We start from the raw sequence: 19,844 nt of genomic DNA, 5'->3' as shown, positions 1-19,844 counted from the left end.
TTCGGGCGCCACAATAACCAATAAATCAATAAGTGATGAATTTAAAATGAGGTCAATCATTTCTGTTTGAACCACCAAGTCCCGGACCGGTTCGGTCCAAACGTCCAGTCACCTTCAGTTTAAGGGAACAAGCCATCAGAACCGGCCTGGCAGCATGAAGCAGGCCAAACGTCTAAACAACAACAACAACGTCTGAGTGGAGGAAGTTTTTAGAGTGGCCTAGTCAAAGTCAGGATGTTACTCTGACTGAGATGCTGTCCAATGACCTGCCACTGGTCATTGCTGCTCTAAAACCCTCCAAAGTGTCTGAATAAATTCAGCAGGGGGTCAAAGTTCACCAAAAGCTGAACACTTTTCACAGCCAGGTCGGTTTTTGTCTTAATAATTGAAAGTTGTTGTGTTGAATCTGACATTCTGATATTTGTGAGAACATATCAGCTTTTCTGGATGTTTTCTCTCAGGAAATAAACTCCTGATGATTTAGGGATCCAAACAACAAAACCGGATAGAAAACCCTGAGAAACTTCTGCAGTTTTCCGCTCTTCAGCGGAGGTGGGGGCCCCGGGGCCCCTCGCCTCCTGCCGTGGTCTCCAGAGACGGCTCGATGGTTCTCACCGCTAGAAGAAGAAGAAAGCTCAGCTGGGCTGACATGAGCCCGCTTTCTTCCTGGTTCTGGGTGAGACCGTGAACGCACCAGAGCAGCGGCGGGTGAAGCTGCGGCCGCCGCTGCACCTGCAGCCAGAAGCTGCCGGGCGGTCCTACCTTGCTCCGGTCGGTGTCGGGTCGGTCCGCCGCTCCGCTACCGGGTCATGGTTCCGACGTTGTGAAACGAAGCGGGAGGATGAGCAGACTGAGCGGGCCGCCGCAGGGCGGTCAGTTCCTCTATCCGCGGCGCGACGAGGAAGTAAAAGTTGACTGGATCGTCGGCATGAAGGCAGTCACTCCGGAAGAGAGGACGCTATCTATGCAAAGCAGAGCCGCACAGCCGCGGCTGACCCGCAGCTTTCAGAATAAATGTTGCGATGCTTCTACTGGGCTCTACTGGTCCCACTGGTTCTGGTTTTAAAGTCTCATATTGGAGCTGAGACCTGATCGATAAGTTCATCTGTAAAATCAGAAGCGGTGAAAAACGATCAGCCAGCCAAAAGTTAGAAAGAAAAACAGATTTCACTTTCAGCTTCAAAAAGTTCTGGACTGGACACTTCCGGTTCGGTTCCAGCTGGGCCCGTCCAGAACCTTCCTCTGTGTTGATGAAGACTACAGCCCTTCTTCATCTCCAGCAAAAACCCGAATGGACCTGCAGCCCACAGCATGATGGTGCCGCTACCTCCATGTTCAGACTGGAAGTCCTTCCAGTCCAATCAAGACATTTCAGAGATATTGATCATTGATAACAGGTCGGATTAAACCCTCTGATGGTTTTTCATTCAGATTCTTTGTTTGTTCCTCTGGTGGAAAAACTTTCCTTCTGCTGTTCCTGCAGCAGCAACGCGAAACGTTTCCTCTATTATAATAATAATAATAATAACAGAATTCATGGTAACACTTTATTTGAGCATAAGACTGACATGCCACTGTCATAAACATGAAGGAGTTTTTAGAAATGTTCGGTAAATTCTGACACTTTTAATGGATTTTTGAAGCAACTTTGCATTAAGTGTCATAATTTACTGAACTTCATGACAACATTCCTAAAAACTCCTTCATGTTTATGACAGTGGCATGTCAGTCTTATGCTCAAATAAACTGTTACCAAATTTATTTAGAGTGCTCTTTATATTTTGAGATCTCAAAGGATTTTTAGTTTGGTTCTTTTGGATCAACGGCTGAACCGGACCAGAACTTTAAAACCTAAAACAAGATTTCAAACATTTCTGACCCGTTTAAACTCAAAGTCCATGAATGTAATTGAAGCTGATGACGGAGTCGTTCTCCTGACCTCTGACCTCTGAAGTAAAGCTTCAGTTTCTGAACCAGGCCTGTTGACTGGTCTCCATGGAAACGGACCCAGAAGGTTGTCATGTGACGGTCAAATGGAGATTTGCATGAATAACTCGGATGTTTGCATGAGAGGAAGAGGAGGAAGACAAGGCAGCCTTTCAGCCGCTGGCCGCCTGCAGCAGCACCAGTAGCAGTCTGTGACGCAGGGCTGCAGGAAGGACCCCTGACCGAGCGTCATTCATCACAATCAACTGTAGCAAAAGTCTTCACACCCCTCTGACCCAGTTCTTGTTTATGTGACGAGAACCAGAAGAAAACGGACAAAAATCTGAAAGGTGTGGCATTCACCGCCCCTTTACTCTGACACCCCGAAATCAACCAGAAGAGCCAAAACAGAATTTACCACAAACCAGATCATAACTGGGGAAAGATTCATATCACAAATAAAAATCTGAAAAGTGTGGTGTGCATTTTATTCTGCCACTGTTCCTCTGATGCTCCTTCATAAAAACTCCTTCAGTCACCTGAAGCGTCCGGCTCAGAAACGAGAAGAGAGACAGAAAATCACGTTGATCAGGACCTTTACTACATCGATACAGCACTGCAATAATCACCACACACACACACACACACACACACACACACACACACAGGATAAGGTATTAACCACAAGCAATGAAAAACCAGCAGAAAGTTTCAGACTGAAACAGATTTGAGGTAGAAATCCATCAGATAGATCAGCTGAAGCTCTTTTGTCTCTTAAATTACCCAAGATAAAAAAAATAACCCAAAGAAACGCTGCAGAAATATTCATTGAGCAGAAAACCCAAAACTTTCTTCATTTAAACCATAAAAACCCATCAGCAGGCGAGGAGCCGGATCCGGGCAGGTTCTGTACTGGACTGGTTCTGGACCGGGTCAGCAGCAGCTGCAGCTCTTTTTGCTTCAACTCATCAACCATTGAATCAGGGGCCCAAACTTTTTGCCCTGGGGGCCAAAACAGACTAATTTAAAGCAGCTAAATGTCATTGCATTAAAAATGCAAAAATTTGTGATTATTAAATTTTTTTCTTTTTTAGTTTTACCTGCTCAACAAAAGTTTTTTTAATGAAATCTGTTGAAACTGAAAAAACACTAAATCTGACCAAGTATTTAAAGTTTCTAGAGCAAACATCTCAGCTGACATGAAATAAGACAAAACTAACTTACATTAAAATTTGGTGAAAAGGTTAGCAGATTATTTCAGCGTCTCGTTATGAGTGAAATTATTGGCCTTATTTGTTATTAAGACTTTTGTGCTACAAACTGTAAATACTTGGTCAGGTTTTGTGTTTTACATAAAAAGACCTTCGGACTGTTGGCTTATTAAAAGAAAAACAGATATTTTCCAAAATGTCAGTTTGGAAACTGAAATTGGCCAAATTTTTACATTTCTTGACTTGTGGTCAGGGGCCAAACAAAATCATTTCTAGAACCACAAAGGCCCCGGGCCACACTTTGGACACCAAACCTAAGACTCTGATTCTCACAGATTAACCATCAACTATTCAACATCCAGAAACTCTTGTACAGTCAGGGGAGTCGCATGCAAACAGGACTGCTGCCAGTAACGGGTGGGGGAGGGGCTGAACTGCAGTTCAACCTGGAGACCTGAAGGGGGCCGAAGATCCAACTGGAACAACAACCTGGGGGTGAGGAAGCAGAACGCATTGCCTCCTGTCCATGCAGCCGCACGTGGCCTAGTCAAAGTCTTCCTGCAGCTCATTAAAGCCCTCGCTGTGCAGAGTCTTCCCCGTCAGCTCCATCATGGCCTGGACCTCCGGATCCACCTTCAGGATGCTCTTCTTCCCCTCCTCCTCTTCCTCGTCCTGAAACACCAAGAGCGGCTCAACATGGCATCACCACCACAAACCAGTTCAGACCAGTTTAAACCGGTTTAAACCAGTTTAAATCAATTCAGACCAGTTTAAACCAACCTAAACCAATTCAAACCAGTTTAAACCAGTTCAGACCAGTTTAAACCGGTTCAGACCAGTTTAAACCAGTTCTAAAACAGTTCAGACCAGTTTAAACCGGTTCAGACCGACTTAAACCAGTTCAGACCAGTTTAAACCAGCTTAAACCAGTTTAAATCAGTTTAAACTGGCTTTAACCAATTTAAATCATTTTAAACCTGTTCAGACCAGTTTAAACCGGTTTTAAAACAGTTCAGACCAGTTTAAACTGGTTCAGGAACCTTGGTCCTGTGGTCCCGCTCCATACCTCGGGCGGCGTCGGCAGGTTCCTTGCGGCCCAAACCTCCACAGCGTCCAGGACAAAGTCCTCGTCGGCCGACAGCTGCGGGTTTCCGTACGTCGTGCATTTGGGGCGAGCGCGGCTGTGACCGCGGCCGAAGTCGCTGTCCAGCCACAGGCCAAAGTAGTCGTGTTGACCCCCCATGCCCTAAGGGGAGGAGCAGACCGTTACCATGGCAACCAGCAGTTTGACCTCCCCATAGCCTGAAGGGTCACCTGACAGAGGTAGACTGGGACTTTAACAAGTTAGTTGACATTAATTCATCACATAGATTTTAACTCGTTCAAAATTTTAACGCAGTCAGTGTCACTTTTGTTGTTGTCTTTCTTACATCCAAAGTTCTGAGCAGGAACCTTTGTGTTCCTGTGTTTCTGGTACACCTGTAAATTTGACACACCTCAGTGCTAAACATGTCGCAGCAGAGCAGACGCTGTTTAATTAGCCGATTTATAGATTAAACATCTGAGTGCAGCTCCTCCAGCAGCTTCAGGTGCTCATCATGAAGCCCGGTTGTTTTCAGCTGCCGCTGTGACTTCCTGTCTGTGAGGTCACAGCGGTGCCGGAGCGTGAAGCGGCTCCGCTCCACTGGGCCCAGTCTCACCAGTCCGTTGGGCATCGTCTGCTGGTGCTGGTTCAGGTACATGAAGTGTTCGTTGTATCCTGTTGCCGTGTAAACCCTCAGAGTGGGGAAAACCGAGAACAGGAAGCATCTGGAGTCACCTGCGCACGCACACACACACACACACACACACATACACCATCATGCTCCTGTCTACCATATTCAAAAGAGCAGAGACACTTCCTGGCTGTGTGGCTTTCTGCCTCCAGCTGAGCAGAGCCAAAATGGCCGCCATCGGTCTGCCTTCATCAAGCAATCTGGTCCAGGAAGTGCAGCTGGTCACTTCCTGTCTCTGCTCAGCCTCCTCATGTTTCACCATGAAGATATTTAACATGCACTATGAAAACTATTCATCCTTTCTGTCAATTAATCATGATCAACTTAATTAGCCTTTATTGACTAAGTGTCAGGAGAGGACAACAGGTCACCATGGCAACAGCTGCTGGTTCTTTAGCAGTCAGCTTCAGAGGCAACAACATTCTGGACTGGCCTAGTTAAAGCCCAGACCTGTTCCCAGCTGTCCTCTCCAAGTGTTTCAGTAGGTAGGACGTCCAGATGAGTCCAGAGGTGCCGATACTAAACACCGACTCACTTATGAAAGTTTCTTAACTCATAATTGATTAGTTAAAGCAATAAAAGGGTGAAAACTTTTCATAGATATTGAACGTAGACATACTTTTACCTACATTTTTTTATTAGCAGTAGCCATATTTAAAACACTGGCGGCAAAATGGCCGACCTTTAACCCAGCTCTGCTTCTTTGGCTTTTCTTTAGTCTCAACAACACAGAAGCTGTTGGTTGTTGAATAGAAATGTGACTCATTTTTCCTGTTTCTGTTTTTATTATTCCTCACGGTGACGCTGAGTTCAGTTAGTAAAGCGCCTGGCCACCAGGGGGCGCACTGCAGCCGATTCAACAATCATTTCTCGACTTAAGTCTGAAGAAGAATCATTTGTGATTTTTTTTTTTTTTGGACGCGATCTGATATAAACCTGATGTTGCAACAGTTTGATATTTGGCTGCAGTCGTCATGACAACCGTCAGTATTAAAATCCTTTCCAGGATCAAAGTCTGGCCGAGTTACAGGAAACGATTCATCACTTTGATCTCCTCTGGCTGCTGAGGAAACGTTCATTTTAACCCTGTGATCGAAAACGGAGCGACTGGCTCTGCATTAGGAGGAAGAATAATGATGATGATGAAGGTGACTGCACTGGTGACAGAACCTAAAGCGGACCCAAACAGGATCAGCATCTCAGCGTCTTAGGAACATCTGGAGCTCCAGAGTCCAGCTGAGGTCCAATTTGTCCTGCTGGTCCCAACACCAGGACCGGTTCTGACCCAGCGGGCTTCCTACCCTGGAACTGGGGCTTGAGCTCCCAGGCGGTGGAGGCGTAGCCCCCGAACACGTGGCCCCGGGTGTCCCGCAGCAGCAGCATCGTGGGCCCGTGGTGTTGCAGAGCGGCGGCCATCTTGGTGAAGCTCTCCCCGTGCAGCTGCGTGGAAAAGACCAGCCTCCAGGGGGCGCTGCAGCCGTCTGGCAGCTGGGGAGAGACGGACACGGTTACTGAGAACCAGGGAAGGTAGCTGGGTAAGTATCGGCCCGGTTCTGACTGCAGAGCAGAACCACAACCAGAACCAGCAGGTTGATCCAGCAGCAGATCTTTATTCTGTTCAGTGATATATAAACTGGGTGGTGTAGAACTAGATGATGTAGAACCGGGTGGTGTCTCTATCCTCCTGGTTCTAGTCAGAACTCCAGCAGCAGGTTCTGGACCGTTGGGTTGTCAATCAGACCTGTGAAGACGCTGCTGCAGGAATCAAAGCCACTAAAGAGAAACAAAAGCCTGGATGAGTTTCTCTGATTTGAGACTTTAGTCTCTGGTTCTGATCCTGGTCCTGGTTCTGGTTCTGGTCCTGGTTCTGACTGACCTGTGGAGCCAGGAACATGAGCGTGGGTACATCCAGCAGGACGGTCAGGTGGGTCCAGTCCGTGTCCCGGCACGGCGGCAGCAGGTCCGGCGCCGTCCGGCCGCTCAGGGAAACGTTCAGGCCCTCGGCCACCAGAACCTCCAGGTACTGGGAGACCTGGGACACCCGGAAGACCCAGTCCTCCAGACAGGACAGGTCGCAGGTCGCCGGGTCTGAGGACAGAGAGGGGCGGGGTCAGATGGAAAGGGGCGAGGTCAGACGGAAAGGGGGCGGAGTCCTGGAGCTGGAACTTACCTGACGGTCTGAGGTCAGAGGTCATCTGCTCGGCCAGCAGCTTGACCCCCAGTGCCGTGTCGCCCATCTGCTGCGGCCTCCAGCCCTGCAGGCGCCCCCTGCTGGTCAGGATGTGAACTACAGCAGTGATCAGGTCCTCCAGGAACTACGGATCACAGCCATGAGCCTCCACTCGACATCACTTCCTGCCCCCCTCCCCTTCCTACTCACCGCCGCCACCTGCTGGCAGCTGACCGCCTGCGGCCGCCCCGCTGCATTGTGGGACATGGCCATGACCAGCGGCGCGCGCTCCTCTGCCGTCCCCCGCAGGACATCTGCCAGGAAAACCGTCAGCTGCTCTCGGTCCGGCCCCGGGGCGGCGCCGGCCCGGCCCGGTTCCGCCCGTCCCGGCTTGATGCTGCACAGGCCCCAGAACGTCCTGGTCACCATGGCGACAGGGACCAGGGCCCCCAGGGACGCCTGCAGGACAAGAAGAGGACAACGCTGGATGAGACCCAGGTTCTACACCGGGCCGGACCGGGTCAGGACCAGCAGAACCGGGTCAGGTCCAAAGTTCTGGGTTCCTGCTATTGCTACAGCTTTAATATTATTATTCACTACATTTATTTCTGCTGATTTTTGTCATAGATTTGAAGATAACTCTTGAATTTATTAAATGTATCACATAGAAAATCTAATATTTAAATCAATAATCAATAATGATGAATCAAAGCCCTCCTCTTCCTCACTGCTTCTTCATCTCATCTGGATTCTCCTCCAGGTGTCAAACTGACAGATTAAAGAATAATTTAATTTAATCTCTAATTTCACGGAATATTTGACAGGTTGACCCCATGACCTCTGAACCCTCAGGTCCCACTGGATGAACGACGAAGAAAACATTGAGTTTGTTTATTTTAATCGGCTTCATCTGATTGGCTGATTGGTTTAATTAAGGATGATAAATGTAATAAATGAAATCAGATTTATTTATGATCAATGTTCTTCATCATCATCGTCCTCCAGAATGAAGGTTTTCTATTTCTGTCCACCAGGGGGCGTCCTCCGTCAGAAGCTCATTAATATTAAACATGTCACCATGTCTCTGCTGAGGATTATTATTGTTTGTGCAGCAGCTGCAGCATTCTGGTGGACCCAGGTCAAAGGTCACCTTCATGAACCTACTGGACTCTTTAGAACCAGTTAGAAGTTCCTCCGGGTTCCCGACCCAAGAACTGTTAGTGGAAGGACGACCTTCAGCCACCTCTCACCTGCAGCGCCTCCAGCTGGAGCGTCTTCCCCGGGCCGCCGGCCTGCAGACGCTCAAACGCGCCGTCGATCATGGACCGCTCCTCTGGACGGAACCGGGCCATCCGCTTCTGCACCATCACGCTGTCGCTATTACCCATGATGCTCTGCATGATGGGCAACCAGACAACATTCATGTGAGAACAAACATTTCAGCCTGGGCAGAGAAAAGGTTTTCACGCCCTCCATGGAGGGAAACTGTATCTGTTTGGTGAAACATCAGCAGGAATGTGACCAGGGGGATCACGTGACCCCCCTGACCCCCTGGTCACGTGATCCAGATAGCCCCCCCCTCTCCCTTCTCCATCTCTCTCTGAGTCACATGACTTCCTGTTTACCAGCCGCTCCTTTCCCTCCCAAGCGGCCGGACACCTTCTACCTGCCACGGCGGCCTGAGTGACGTCACAGCCCGACCGATCAATGACTTTCATCAGATGAGCGTTTCCACCTGAGCGTCCCGCACACACCTGCAGCTATGTGGGGAAGATCAGACCCGCCACGCAGAGCGAGTCCCTCACCTCAGATCCGCAGCCTTGGATGGAGGGAGGAGGAGGCTGCTTCACCCGGCAGCAGCCAATCACAGGGCTCCGCTTCCCACTTGCCGGGCTCTGATTGGGCGCTTGGGGGCGGGGCCCAGCAGGGCTGCGTTCAGGAGCAGAATGAGATCTGTTCGGTTCCGGTGTTGCTGAAAGTGGGTCAGCTCCTGTTTCCGGATCAGAAAGCAGCTTGAAGGATGAAAAGGTTTGTTTAGGAAAAATCTTTATTTGATTTTCCTTTTTGATCTTTTTAAAAAAAACATGAAATCTGCAGATATTCAGCTCATGTCGGCGTCCAGTTCCACGAACGGTCAGCAGATGGCGCAGTGTGTTGAACTGCCAGGTGTGCAGGTGGGACTTCGGAGCCGCACTGCTCAAATGTATGAATAGTCTTTTAAAATGACAGTTTGGATGTAATTTTCTCCAAATCAAGAGTTGTAGTTTTAATTTAGTGAAATTATGACACAAAAGAAGCAAAGAAACCTCAAAACGCTCATCACCAAACCAAAATAAATCCCGCTGAACAGAAATTATGCGGCAGGATCATAAAATGAATCAACTTAAATTTACTCAAAAAACACAAACTCATCAGACATTTGCAAACTAATTATTTAAAAATCATTTCAGAAGCTTAGCAGAAAGCATGAGGTGCAGTTCCTTCCTCCAGCAGCAGAGGGCGGCGTGGAGCTGCGGCGGGTCGGGCAGCCGCTCAACGATGCCTTATATGGGCATGAGATGCGGCGCGAGCGCTGAGAGCGGGCTGTTTCCTGGTGATGAGGTGTCGGGGAAAGGGGGGGGGGGTCAAAGGTCATACTTGCCCGGTTCTCCATCAGGTGTTCATTCAGCAGTAAAGTCCATTACCTGCATTGCCCCCGATCCGGACTAGGCAGCATCATGCTGGGGATTATAGGATAATCATCACCATAGCAACATAAAGACCGAAGGAAAATAGTTACTGGTTCCACAGCTCCGATCCCACCAGCCCATCTTTGTCACCATGGAGATGGATGTTCTCTAGATGAGCTCTGAGACCAGAACCAGAACCAGCTGGACTCTGGAACTGATCAGGTGATTTATTCATTTAGAGGTTGAATAAAGTGCACACCGCACTTTTCAGATCTTTATTTGTGGAAATTAATCTTTCTACTCCCAGTCCAAGTTTTACTTTGCTGTTTGTGATGTGAAAAGTTGAAATCAGACAGGTTGCGGGTTGAATGACGTCCCAACGGCCGTCAGACCCAGTTAAACCCAGTTAACCCAGTCAGTCTAGCTGACTGCCTCCCTGTTGCGGAGCCACAACAGCTGATTGGCTGGGCCCGGCTCTGGCCTCGCCTCTCTGCAGGTGAGGACTCGTCTTTCGGCTTCCTGCCTCATCTGAGTCCTTATATGGTAAAACTCTCTGCTGAGCCGCTCAACAGGAAATCCTTCATTTGAATGAGAAGCTTGAAAAGCAGAAGTGGCTCTCTGTAGTCGCTGACCTCTGACCTCCACCTGTCCAGAGGAGCTGCTGCTGATGGAGCAGCACAACATTGATATTTCTAACTGTGCAGAGCAGATCGGAGGATTCTGCGGTTTTGAACCTGAGAATGGTTTTCTACTTCCTGTCTCTCCTCCTGCTGCCGCCAGCAAGTCAGAATCTGGACGACTGAGCAGATTCCCAACCAGCTGTGAGGAAAACCTGAGCTGCTGCCGCCTGCGTCTCGTCACCCTGCAGCTAGAGCTGCGTGCAGCAACACGTTTCTGCCGAGTTGATAGTCTTTCTGTTTGCAGACTTCCTCATTCTGGTAGTTCTGAGAGCAGCAGCTCAGAGGATCCTGAACCCACGTGCTAATGCTACATGATGCTACAGCCGCACGGTTCTTCAGCTGCACGGTGCTAATGCCGCACGATGCTACTGCAGCACGTTGCTAATGCCGCACGGTGCTGCTGCGGCATGATGCTAATGCCGCACGATGCTGCTGCAGCAGGTTGCTAATGCCGCACGGTGCTGCTGCAGCAGGTTGCTAATGCCGCACGATGCTACTGCGGCACAGTGCTACTGCGGCATGGTGCTAATGGTGCACGATGCTACAGCCGCACGTTTCTACAGCTGCAAGGTGCTAATGCTGCAAGTTGCTAATGCCACACGATGCTACTGCAGCATGATGCTAATGCTGCACGATGCTACTGTGGCACGATGCTAATGCTGCACGATGCTAATGCCGCACGATGCTACTGTGGCACGATGCTAATGCCGCACGATGCTACTGCAGCACGTTGCTAATGCCGCACGGTGCTGCTGCGGCATGATGCTAATGCCGCACGATGCTAATGCTGCACGATGCTACTGCGCACGGTGCTAATGCTTCACGATGCTAATGCTGCACGATGCTACTGCAGCACGGTGCTAATGCCACACGGTGCTACTGCGGCACGTTGCTAATTCTGCACGATGCTACTGCGGCACGATGCTAATGCCGCACGATGCTAATGCTGCACGATGCTAATGCCGCACGATGCTACTGTGGCAAGTTGCTAATGCTGCATGATGCTAATGCTGCACGATGCTAATGCTGCACGATGCTACTGCGGCACGGTGCTAATGCTGCACGATGCTAATGCTGCACGATGCTACTGCAGCACGGTGCTAATGCCGCACGATGCTACTGCGGCACGTTGCTAATGCCGCACGATGCTAATACCGCACGATGTTACTGCGGCACGTTGCTAATGCTGCACGATGCTAATGCCGCACGTTGCTAATGCCGCACGATGCTAATGCGGCACGTTGCTAATTCTGCACGATGCTACTGTGGCAAGTTGCTAATGCTGCATGATGCTAATGCTGCACGATGCTAATGCTGCACGATGCTACTGCGGCACGGTGCTAATGCTGCACGGTGCTAATGCTGCACGATGCTACTGCAGCACGGTGCTAATGCCGCACGATGCTACTGCGGCACGTTGCTAATGCCGCACGATGCTAATGCCGCACGATGTTACTGCGGCACGTTGCTAATGCTGCACGATGCTAATGCCGCACGATGCTAATGCCGCACGATGCTACTGCGGCACGTTGCTAATGCCGCACGATGCTACTGCGGCACGGTGCTAATGCCGCACGATGCTACTGCGGCACGTTGCTAATGCCGCACGATGCTACTGCAGCACGGTGCTACAGCCGCACATAGCAACCATTGTTCATCTGATGGACAGAGACCCAGTTTTGGTTCAAGAACCAGAAAGGAGCAACTTTCCCCACAAAACAAGCCAGACTCTGGTTTGGGTCGGCTCCAGAACAATAGCCGGGCTGTGATTGCTGTGGCGTGTGGGGCCTGCTGCGGGAAGGAGGCGGCCCGAGGAATGCAGCAACGTTCTGCCGGTCCTTGTTCGGACTCCCACAGGTTCTGCATGCCAACATTCCCTTTGCATGCAGAGCTGCGTCTCTGACCGGACCATCTGCCCGTTAGCCCGCTAGTTACTGCAGCTAACCACTGATTCTGATGCAGAGTAACCGGAGCCTTTCTGCGTTGTGCTGGTTTTATTGATTGATCAGGCTGTGACACAGTTTGTCTTTAAAATGGATGATTTCTTGATTTATTCTGACGAGAACAAACAGAAAGCAACCGTTACAGGCCGCCTGCTCCAAGTCCTACACAAAACAAAAATACATAACAGAATTTAACTTAATAAATCTAACAGTGTCGTGTCATCAGGACTCAGTAGCTCAATAAGCAGCGTTGCTGCAGATTCTTCCTGCAGCTGTTAGATTCCAACCATCGCTGCCTCCACCAAACTGCATTAGTATTCAAACCCCTGCAGTTTTTATTTTCTCTTATTGTCAATGATCTAATAAAAAATAAAAAAAAGTTTTTTGAGTGTAAAAGTTGAATTTTTGGTAAAATTCAACTTTTGATTTTAAAATCCTCGCTTTACTGGATATTATTTTATTTGTTTTTATTTTTCATGTTTTATGATACTTTGCTGATGTTACACCTGAATTTTCCTCCTGAGGAAAAACTTACTGTTTTACTTCTCTGCTGTTATTGCACATGTATGTTTTATGCTAAAGTCATTATATTCTGTTCCACTTCCTTTGGATCATGAAGACGATATTTCTGTTAAACTGTACACTATGATATTAATGTATTTATAAATGTTTGACCTTTTGTGTGACCTTGGTGTCTGTTGCAAACCACAAGCAGCTTCATGACTTAGAATCCAACCTGGAAGATCAGCAGACATAAGACCTTAAATTGAGATTCAGACACACAGAGAGAATCTGGAAAATCCAAACATCAAATTTTATTTTGAAATGACTTGTTTCTGTTTTCTTTTTTGCATGTTTTTGTTTTGGAAAATCTTCACCAATGATAAAAGATAGAAAAATGAAAACAATAAAACTCTTGTAGAAACTAATAAAGACAGAAAAATGATTCTTTTTCTTTATTCTTGGGGCAGGGAGAGTTGAAACAGAATAAAACCAAGCGCCTCACATCCTGCAGGAGCAGCCAATCACAGCGCAGCGTCTTCCAGCTCCCATGATGCACCTCTCTCCACTAAGGCAGCCGCATCACCGTTTGCATGAACCGATCTGCATTTTCAGAGTGAGTCCTGAAGCAGCTGCTGGTCTCCATGGCAACACAGGAGCTAAAGCTAACAGCTAGCGGCTGCAGGCCTCTGAAGATGGAGGCGGGTTCTGTCCTGGGTGAGCTGGTCCAGGTCAGAGGTCAGGCCCAGCTGAGCCTGCGGCGTGTTGATGAACCTCAGAGGCCTGGATGACGGGTTTCTTTAAGGTGCCGATAAAACCTGCTTTTAGTTCAGTAACAAACCTAAATGCCTCATTTGCTTCACTTCAAATGAATAGGATGAAATGGGGTTCTACGGAGCACTTATGGGTACCAACTATATTACTTTACAGGCTAGCTTCCTCCACAGGCTACAGCTAATGGCTAGAGATTTTAAAACAAGTCCAAACTAAATATTTTTATAAAGTTTAAGAAAACATGTAGTTTGCTGTAAATTGTTGTCACATGGAAACGTTCAGAAGAAAACTTAAGCTGAAGACTCTCCTGTGATGAAGATAATAACCACTCATACACACTTCCCAGAACCCTAGTCACATAACATGAACTATCCCTTTAAGACCTTGGGGCTCCAGCTGTTAGCTTTGTCAGAACATTAGCAATTTCAGCTAACAATGTTAGCTTTACATCAAGAAGTGGAAAAAATGGTTGAGAATCATTTTTATAAGACCGATGGAAGCAAAATAAACCTAAGACTGAAGCTCCAGGCTGGATCCCCGATTTCCAGTTTTGGTGCTAAGATAAGCTAGGCTAGCATTTAGCGCCCACTAATCCCAGCTTCTCCAGTAAAAGCTCTTCCTTTAGCAGGTGCAGAAAGTTGTTTCTGGTATCAACAGGTTAAAGTGGGGATATAAGCACCAGACAGACGACACGAAGCAGACGGCGTTTCCTGTAGGATCAAGTTTTCATCAAGCGGTGTAAAAAACTAGTGGTCATCTGTGCTCTCTCCCTTCCTGAGAGGTAGCAGCCCTGCCCCAACACTCCCTCCCCCCAGACCCCGAGTCCAACCGCACCCCGTTCCCCGACCCGGTTCCCTCCACTGGACCTCCTCTACTCGGCCTGAGCGTCGTAGTTGGCGCCGCCGGCCTTCTTCAGCTCGGAGCGCAAGTATTCCTCCTCCAGTTCCCGCGGCTCGCTGATCATGAACTCCTTGGCAAAGTTCTGCAGAGAACAGAGTTGCGGTTAAAAGAAACATCGGGGTACCGACAAGCAGCTGGTTCTGCTCTGGGCCCGGTTCCCCCGGTTCCTACCTGCACCACGTCCTTGACGAGCGTCTTGTCGGTGCTGATCTTGGCGCGCTGCAGGCCGCCGACGCGCTCGCCGATCCAGGTGATGAGCGTGAACTTGGCCCGCTTGCTCAAGGCGTCGCCCGTCGTGAAGCGGACGAAGCCGAACAGGGGGATGTCATCTGGGGACGAGGAGAACGTGAGCGGTTCTGCAGAACTCCCACCCAACTAACACCAGTCTGATCCGAACCACCAGCTGGGTCCGGAAACATCAGAACCGGAACCGGATTCTCATTCCTGTTCTGGATCTGCAGCATTACGTTAAATTCAGGTTGTTTCAGCGCGACTCGGTCCAAGTCCGAGTTCAGCAGATCCGAATCTGGATCCGAATCATTGTAAATACAGATGATCCAGATTCAAAGCAGAATGAAAACAGCCGTCACAAACTGGAGCCGGACACAGACCCGGTTCTGGTCCCGGTCCGGAGTCAGTTTTCTCCAGTCCTGCTCCTCCCCCACCTGTTGCTGAGGAGAGCGAAGCAGCGCCACCAGGAGTCTGATGGCGGTAGTGCAGGCTAACACACCAGCCATGTGGCTCCAGAACCAGCAGAACCAGGCGGGCTGACCAACTGAACCCGGAGAAACCGGAACCTGGATCCAAGGCAGCTGTTCTCATCGGATCAGTATCCGGGTCAGAGCCAGAACTCCCTGGAGGTTATCTGGAGAAACGACTGAAATATCTGAAGCAGTTTGAGCTCAGAGGTTCCGACCCGGTCCAGTAGAAGCTTCCAGAACCTCCATCAAACAGCAGAACTACTGGACCGGGTCAGAACACCGAATCACCAGATCGGAGCAGCTCGTTCATTATTCCTGTTTCTGTCATAGATTGAGGAACCAGAACCAACAGAACCCCGCAGCCCAACCCAATCCCTCCACCGCCTGTACTTCTTCAGGCACTTCCTGTTTCGTGGCTCCGCCCCCAACTCGAAGGAAGCAGCAGGGAGCCGATGAGGCAGCAGAACCAGAACCGGGACAGATTCTCCTGACAGTTTCTATTAAAAAACTAAAAAGTCCAATTTTCTCCTGTTCCTTAAAGGCATCACAGCCAGGACCTGTTTTCCTTGATTCATCTCACACAAACCAGAACCAGAACCTCTAAGAACCTGGACCTCCTCCAGCCTTGAGGCAACGTTTCACATTTCGCTTTTCAAACAAAATAAAAACTGAAATATTCAAAATGTGAAAATTAAATCTAAAAGCTGGAGGCTCGCCGGTCGGGTTCTGGTACCGGTTCTGGAACCAAGCAGTGGGTTTAACATCCCAGACAGTGTGAGAAGGAACCTGCTCTGAGCTGAGCCGTCATCACTTCCTGCTCTGCTGTCATCACTTCCTGCTGCTCTCCAGGATCTGATTGGCTCCTCCCTCTCAGCGACTCGCTGCTAAATAAGGAGCTCAGAGACCCGAGAGCCGCTGAGCAGGAAGTGATGCAGCAGAACCGGGCCGCAGCATCACGGTCACTGAACACCTGGATCACTGAACACCTGGCTCCCAGCTCACCTGTGCACAGCTCCTTGAAGTCCTGGTAGTTGGACCCCACGCCCGCCGGGACGATGGTGGAACCTTCGTACTTGAACGCAGCCCTGCAGGAACAGCAGCATGTCGTTACTGCACCGAATCACCGAATGTCACCAGTCAGAGATCAGCTGGGTTCTGGTTCTGACTCCAGAATGGGTCCAGGTGATGGTCGGGATCCCCCCTCCTAGAATGGTTCCTGTGACGTCACAGCCTAAAGCTCCAAGAATACAGGACAAAGTGAATTAGTTCTGCCCCGCTGGGCCTCCCCAGCACCAGAACCGGGCCGCTGGCAGCCGGAACCGGACCGGAATCGGGAAGCTGCGTTAGGAGGTGAAGCAGCAGGTGCGGTTCTTTGTTTCTAATCAAATCTGTGAATTAATGAGGCAGAAACAATCCGAGCTCCTCTAATCTCCAGCTTCAGAATCCGCTTTGTGTGAATGAAGCCGCTCAGATTTAAACCCAAAACCCAAATTAAAGGTTTCGCCCTGATTACATGAAATAAAAAGGTTTGACAAGCCGAAGAACTTCGAACTAGTCGATGGTTTCGATTCTGGCCCGCTTTATGTCCGTGACAGATTTTTAGAGAATAAAGAGCAAAATGTGTTTTTTCTGAATGGACTCACCAGCTGGTCTCCGTGTTGTCGTCCCGAACTTGGTTGTAAGCTTCTCTGCAGGCCTCTTTATCGATCTGGGTCGTCATGGTTCTGGAGGAAAATACAACTAAATTGGACGGAACCGGGTTGAAACAGCAGCTGAGTAGAGCGGAGGATGCTGAGAGGAGGACGGGAGTGTGCGGGAGAAAACGAGTGGCGGTGCGGCGCGGCGGGAGTCGCTGAGTTAACGGGACGAAGCGGCGCTTCTGCTAGAAAGTGTCTTCATTTCCTGGATGGGTCCACTTTATGGGCGTTGGTGCTGTTAGTCAACCAGGCTGCAGGCACGAGACGCGATCACCTCCTCCTTCTGGCCGCTCGGCGTCTCCAGGGGGCGCTGTCAAGCTGCGCCAACACGCAAACACACCTTCCGGGACGGATTCTTCAAAATAAAGTCCACAAGAAATCTGAAGAGACCGACTCAAATAAAGACTCGGGTTTATTAACAATTTCGATCATTCGAGCTGAATATTTGACTGATGATCATGATTACACTAAAATTAAAAACATTTTGAATATTATTTGGTTATCTGGTTTTTGTTTGCAATGTTGCCATAAAGAAGAAGGAAAAACTCCAAACTCTTTAATAATATCCTGATTATTTGTCAAAAAGCTGAATGTGAACAGTTTAAACTCAACTTGATGTTTATGATGAAATCCACAAAGACAAACCGTGAAACCACCAATCCACAGAAACTTTATGGAAACAATAACTCAAACATTAAGAACGCTCCAGGGTTATTTACAATACCTGACAGAACCACAAACACGACTTGGCATCAATTACATCACAGGGAAATTATAGTAATCTGCAGATCTACACCAACCCAACATCTACGGCAACCCAACACCTACACCAGTGGTCCCCAAACTACGGTCCGCGGGCCAGATGCGGCCCGCCTCCACATTTGGTCCGGCCCCCTGAACAATACCAGAGTATTTTCATATATGTGCATTTTTATTTGATAAGTTGGACTTTTGCAATAAAATGTTCCTTAGTAATGAACTTTATTTATTATTAACTATTAGTTTGTAACTATTTTATACATGCATATAATTGACCGTAACCCTTTTTTTATGTGGAGAACCCAGTGTTATTTGGTTATTATTTATTTCATAAATAGTGTTATTTCCTGACTTTTGTTCTCTGAAGAATCCAGAAAAGGTTATTTGATTGTGCTTTCTGAAAAACAATACATTTTTATGTTTAGCACTCTTACAATCGTCACACTTTTTCTGTTACAAAATGACCCCGGCCCCCCATCAGAGAAGGGACAAGTTATGTGGCCCTCACAGGAGAAAGTTTGGGGACCCCTGATCTACACCAACCCAACAACTACGGCAACCCAACATCTACGGCAACCCAACACCTACAGCAACCCAACATCTACAGCAACCCAACATCTACGGCAACCCAACACCTACAGCAACCCAACACCTACGGCAACCCAACACCTACAGCAACCCAACATCTACAGCAACCCAACAACTACGGCAACCCAACATCTACAGCAACCCAACACCTAAAGCAACCCAACACCTAAAGCAACCCAACACCTACAGCAACCCAACATCTACAGCAACCCAACACCTAAAGCAACCCAACATCTACAGCAACCCAACATCTACAGCAACCCAACATCTACAGCAACCCAACATCTACAGCAACCCAACATCTACAGCAACCCAACACCTACAGCAACCCAACACCTAAAGCAACCCAACATCTACAGCAACCCAACACCTAAAGCAACCCAACATCTACAGCAACCCAACACCTAAAGCAACCCAACAACTACGGCAACCCAACATCTACAGCAACCCAACAACTACGGCAACCCAACACCTACGGCAACCCAACACCTACAGCAACCCAACACCTACAGCAACCCAACATCTACAGCAACCCAACACCTACAGCAACCCAACACCTAAAGCAACCCAACATCTACGGCAACCCAACATCTACAGCAACCCAACACCTACAGCAACCCAACACCTACAGCAACCCAACACCTACAGCAACCCAACATCTACAGCAACCCAACACCTACAGCAACCCAACACCTACAGCAACCCAACATCTACGGCAACCCAACATCTACAGCAACCCAACACCTAAAGCAACCCAACACCTACGGCAACCCAACATCTACGGCAACCCAACATCTACAGCAACCCAACATCTACAGCAACCCAACAACTACGGCAACCCAACATCTACAGCAACCCAACACCTACAGCAACCCAACACCTAAAGCAACCCAACATCTACAGCAACCCAACATCTACGGCAACCCAACATCTACGGCAACCCAACAACTACGGCAACCCAACATCTACGGCAACCCAACAACTACGGCAACCCAACATCTACGGCAACCCAACATCTACAGCAACCCAACAACTACGGCAACCCAACATCTACAGCAACCCAACATCTACAGCAACCCAACATCTACAGCAACCCAACATCTACAGCAACCCAACAACTACGGCAACCCAACATCTACGGCAACCCAACAACTACGGCAACCCAACATCTACGGCAACCCAACATCTACGGCAACCCAACACCTACGGCAACCCAACACCTACGGCAACCCAACATCTACGGCAACCCAACATCTACGGCAACCCAACATCTACGGCAACCCAACAACTACAGCAACCCAACATCTACAGCAACCCAACACCTACAGCAACCCAACACCTACAGCAACCCAACATCTACGGCAACCCAACATCTACAGCAACCCAACAACTACAGCAACCCAACACCTACGGCAACCCAACACCTACGGCAACCCAACACCTACAGCAACCCAACATCTACAGCAACCCAACAACTACGGCAACCCAACATCTACGGCAACCCAACACCTAAAGCAACCCAACACCTAAAGCAACCCAACACCTACAGC

General features: G+C 48.9%; 3 protein-coding genes across 7 annotated transcripts in view; all 3 read right to left on the bottom strand.

Moving 5' to 3' along the window:
* Positions 1-1,544, bottom strand: part of plcg2 (phospholipase C, gamma 2) — a 69,547-nt gene extending 68,003 nt beyond the window's left edge. Inside the window, exon 1 of the mRNA XM_028005673.1 lies at positions 763-1,544. The gene's annotated coding sequence lies outside the window, so the exon portion shown is untranslated. The remainder of the gene's footprint in view (positions 1-762) is intronic.
* cotl1 (coactosin-like F-actin binding protein 1) lies at positions 38-17,407 on the bottom strand. 2 transcript variants are annotated; one of them, XM_028006160.1, is made up of 4 exons: positions 16,894-17,342; positions 16,253-16,335; positions 14,721-14,878; positions 13,304-14,631 (listed from the first exon to the last, which is right to left on the bottom strand). In XM_028006160.1, exons 1-4 carry the CDS (start codon positions 16,968-16,970, stop codon positions 14,521-14,523), a joined length of 429 nt encoding a protein of 142 aa, XP_027861961.1. In that variant the 5' UTR covers positions 16,971-17,342; the 3' UTR covers positions 13,304-14,520. The 2 variants fall into 2 exon arrangements, with proteins under 2 accessions (XP_027861970.1, XP_027861961.1); XM_028006169.1 differs by lacking the exons at positions 13,304-14,631; positions 14,721-14,878 and adding an exon at positions 38-146 and having other exon boundaries at positions 16,156-16,335; positions 16,894-17,407.
* On the bottom strand, positions 2,394-9,208 carry meak7 (MTOR associated protein, eak-7 homolog). Of its 4 annotated transcripts, none has more exons than XM_028005896.1 (9): positions 8,749-9,208; positions 8,333-8,476; positions 7,293-7,541; positions 7,083-7,227; positions 6,789-7,000; positions 6,214-6,400; positions 4,838-4,956; positions 4,204-4,383; positions 2,394-3,809 (listed from the first exon to the last, which is right to left on the bottom strand). In XM_028005896.1, the coding sequence occupies exons 2-9, from the start codon at positions 8,468-8,470 to the stop codon at positions 3,681-3,683; spliced, it is 1,359 nt and encodes a 452-aa protein (XP_027861697.1). In that variant the 5' UTR covers positions 8,471-8,476; positions 8,749-9,208; the 3' UTR covers positions 2,394-3,680. The 4 variants fall into 4 exon arrangements, with proteins under 4 accessions (XP_027861697.1, XP_027861698.1, XP_027861696.1 ...); XM_028005897.1 differs by having other exon boundaries at positions 8,888-9,208; XM_028005895.1 differs by having other exon boundaries at positions 8,837-9,207.
* Positions 17,408-19,844: the final 2,437 nt, after the last annotated feature.

Source organism: Xiphophorus couchianus, chromosome 2, assembly GCF_001444195.1.
Source record: "Xiphophorus couchianus chromosome 2, X_couchianus-1.0, whole genome shotgun sequence".
NCBI classification, from domain to species: Eukaryota; Metazoa; Chordata; class Actinopteri; order Cyprinodontiformes; family Poeciliidae; genus Xiphophorus; species Xiphophorus couchianus.
This window is presented reverse-complemented; position numbering and strand designations above follow the sequence as displayed.

What these genes read in the sequence shown, in the direction of transcription:
- meak7 (XM_028005894.1), bottom strand. Translation starts at nt 8,506, where the DNA reads ATGAATGTTGTCTGGTTGCCCATCATGCAGAGCATCATGGGTAATAGC. An exon ending in TCCAGCTGGAGGCGCTGCAG is followed by an intron (nt 7,542 to 8,332) that starts GTGAGAGGTGGC and finishes CTTGTCCTGCAG; the next exon opens with GCGTCCCTGGGGGCCCTGGT. An exon ending in AGACGATGCCCAACGGACTG is followed by an intron (nt 4,384 to 4,837) that starts GTGAGACTGGGC and finishes TCCTCCCCTTAG; the next exon opens with GGCATGGGGGGTCAACACGA.
- cotl1 (XM_028006160.1), bottom strand. Translation starts at nt 16,970, where the DNA reads ATGACGACCCAGATCGATAAAGAGGCCTGCAGAGAAGCTTACAACCAA. An exon ending in GACAACACGGAGACCAGCTG is followed by an intron (nt 16,336 to 16,893) that starts GTGAGTCCATTC and finishes CTGTTCCTGCAG; the next exon opens with GGCTGCGTTCAAGTACGAAG. An exon ending in CTTCAAGGAGCTGTGCACAG is followed by an intron (nt 14,879 to 16,252) that starts GTGAGCTGGGAG and finishes CCTCGTCCCCAG; the next exon opens with ATGACATCCCCCTGTTCGGC.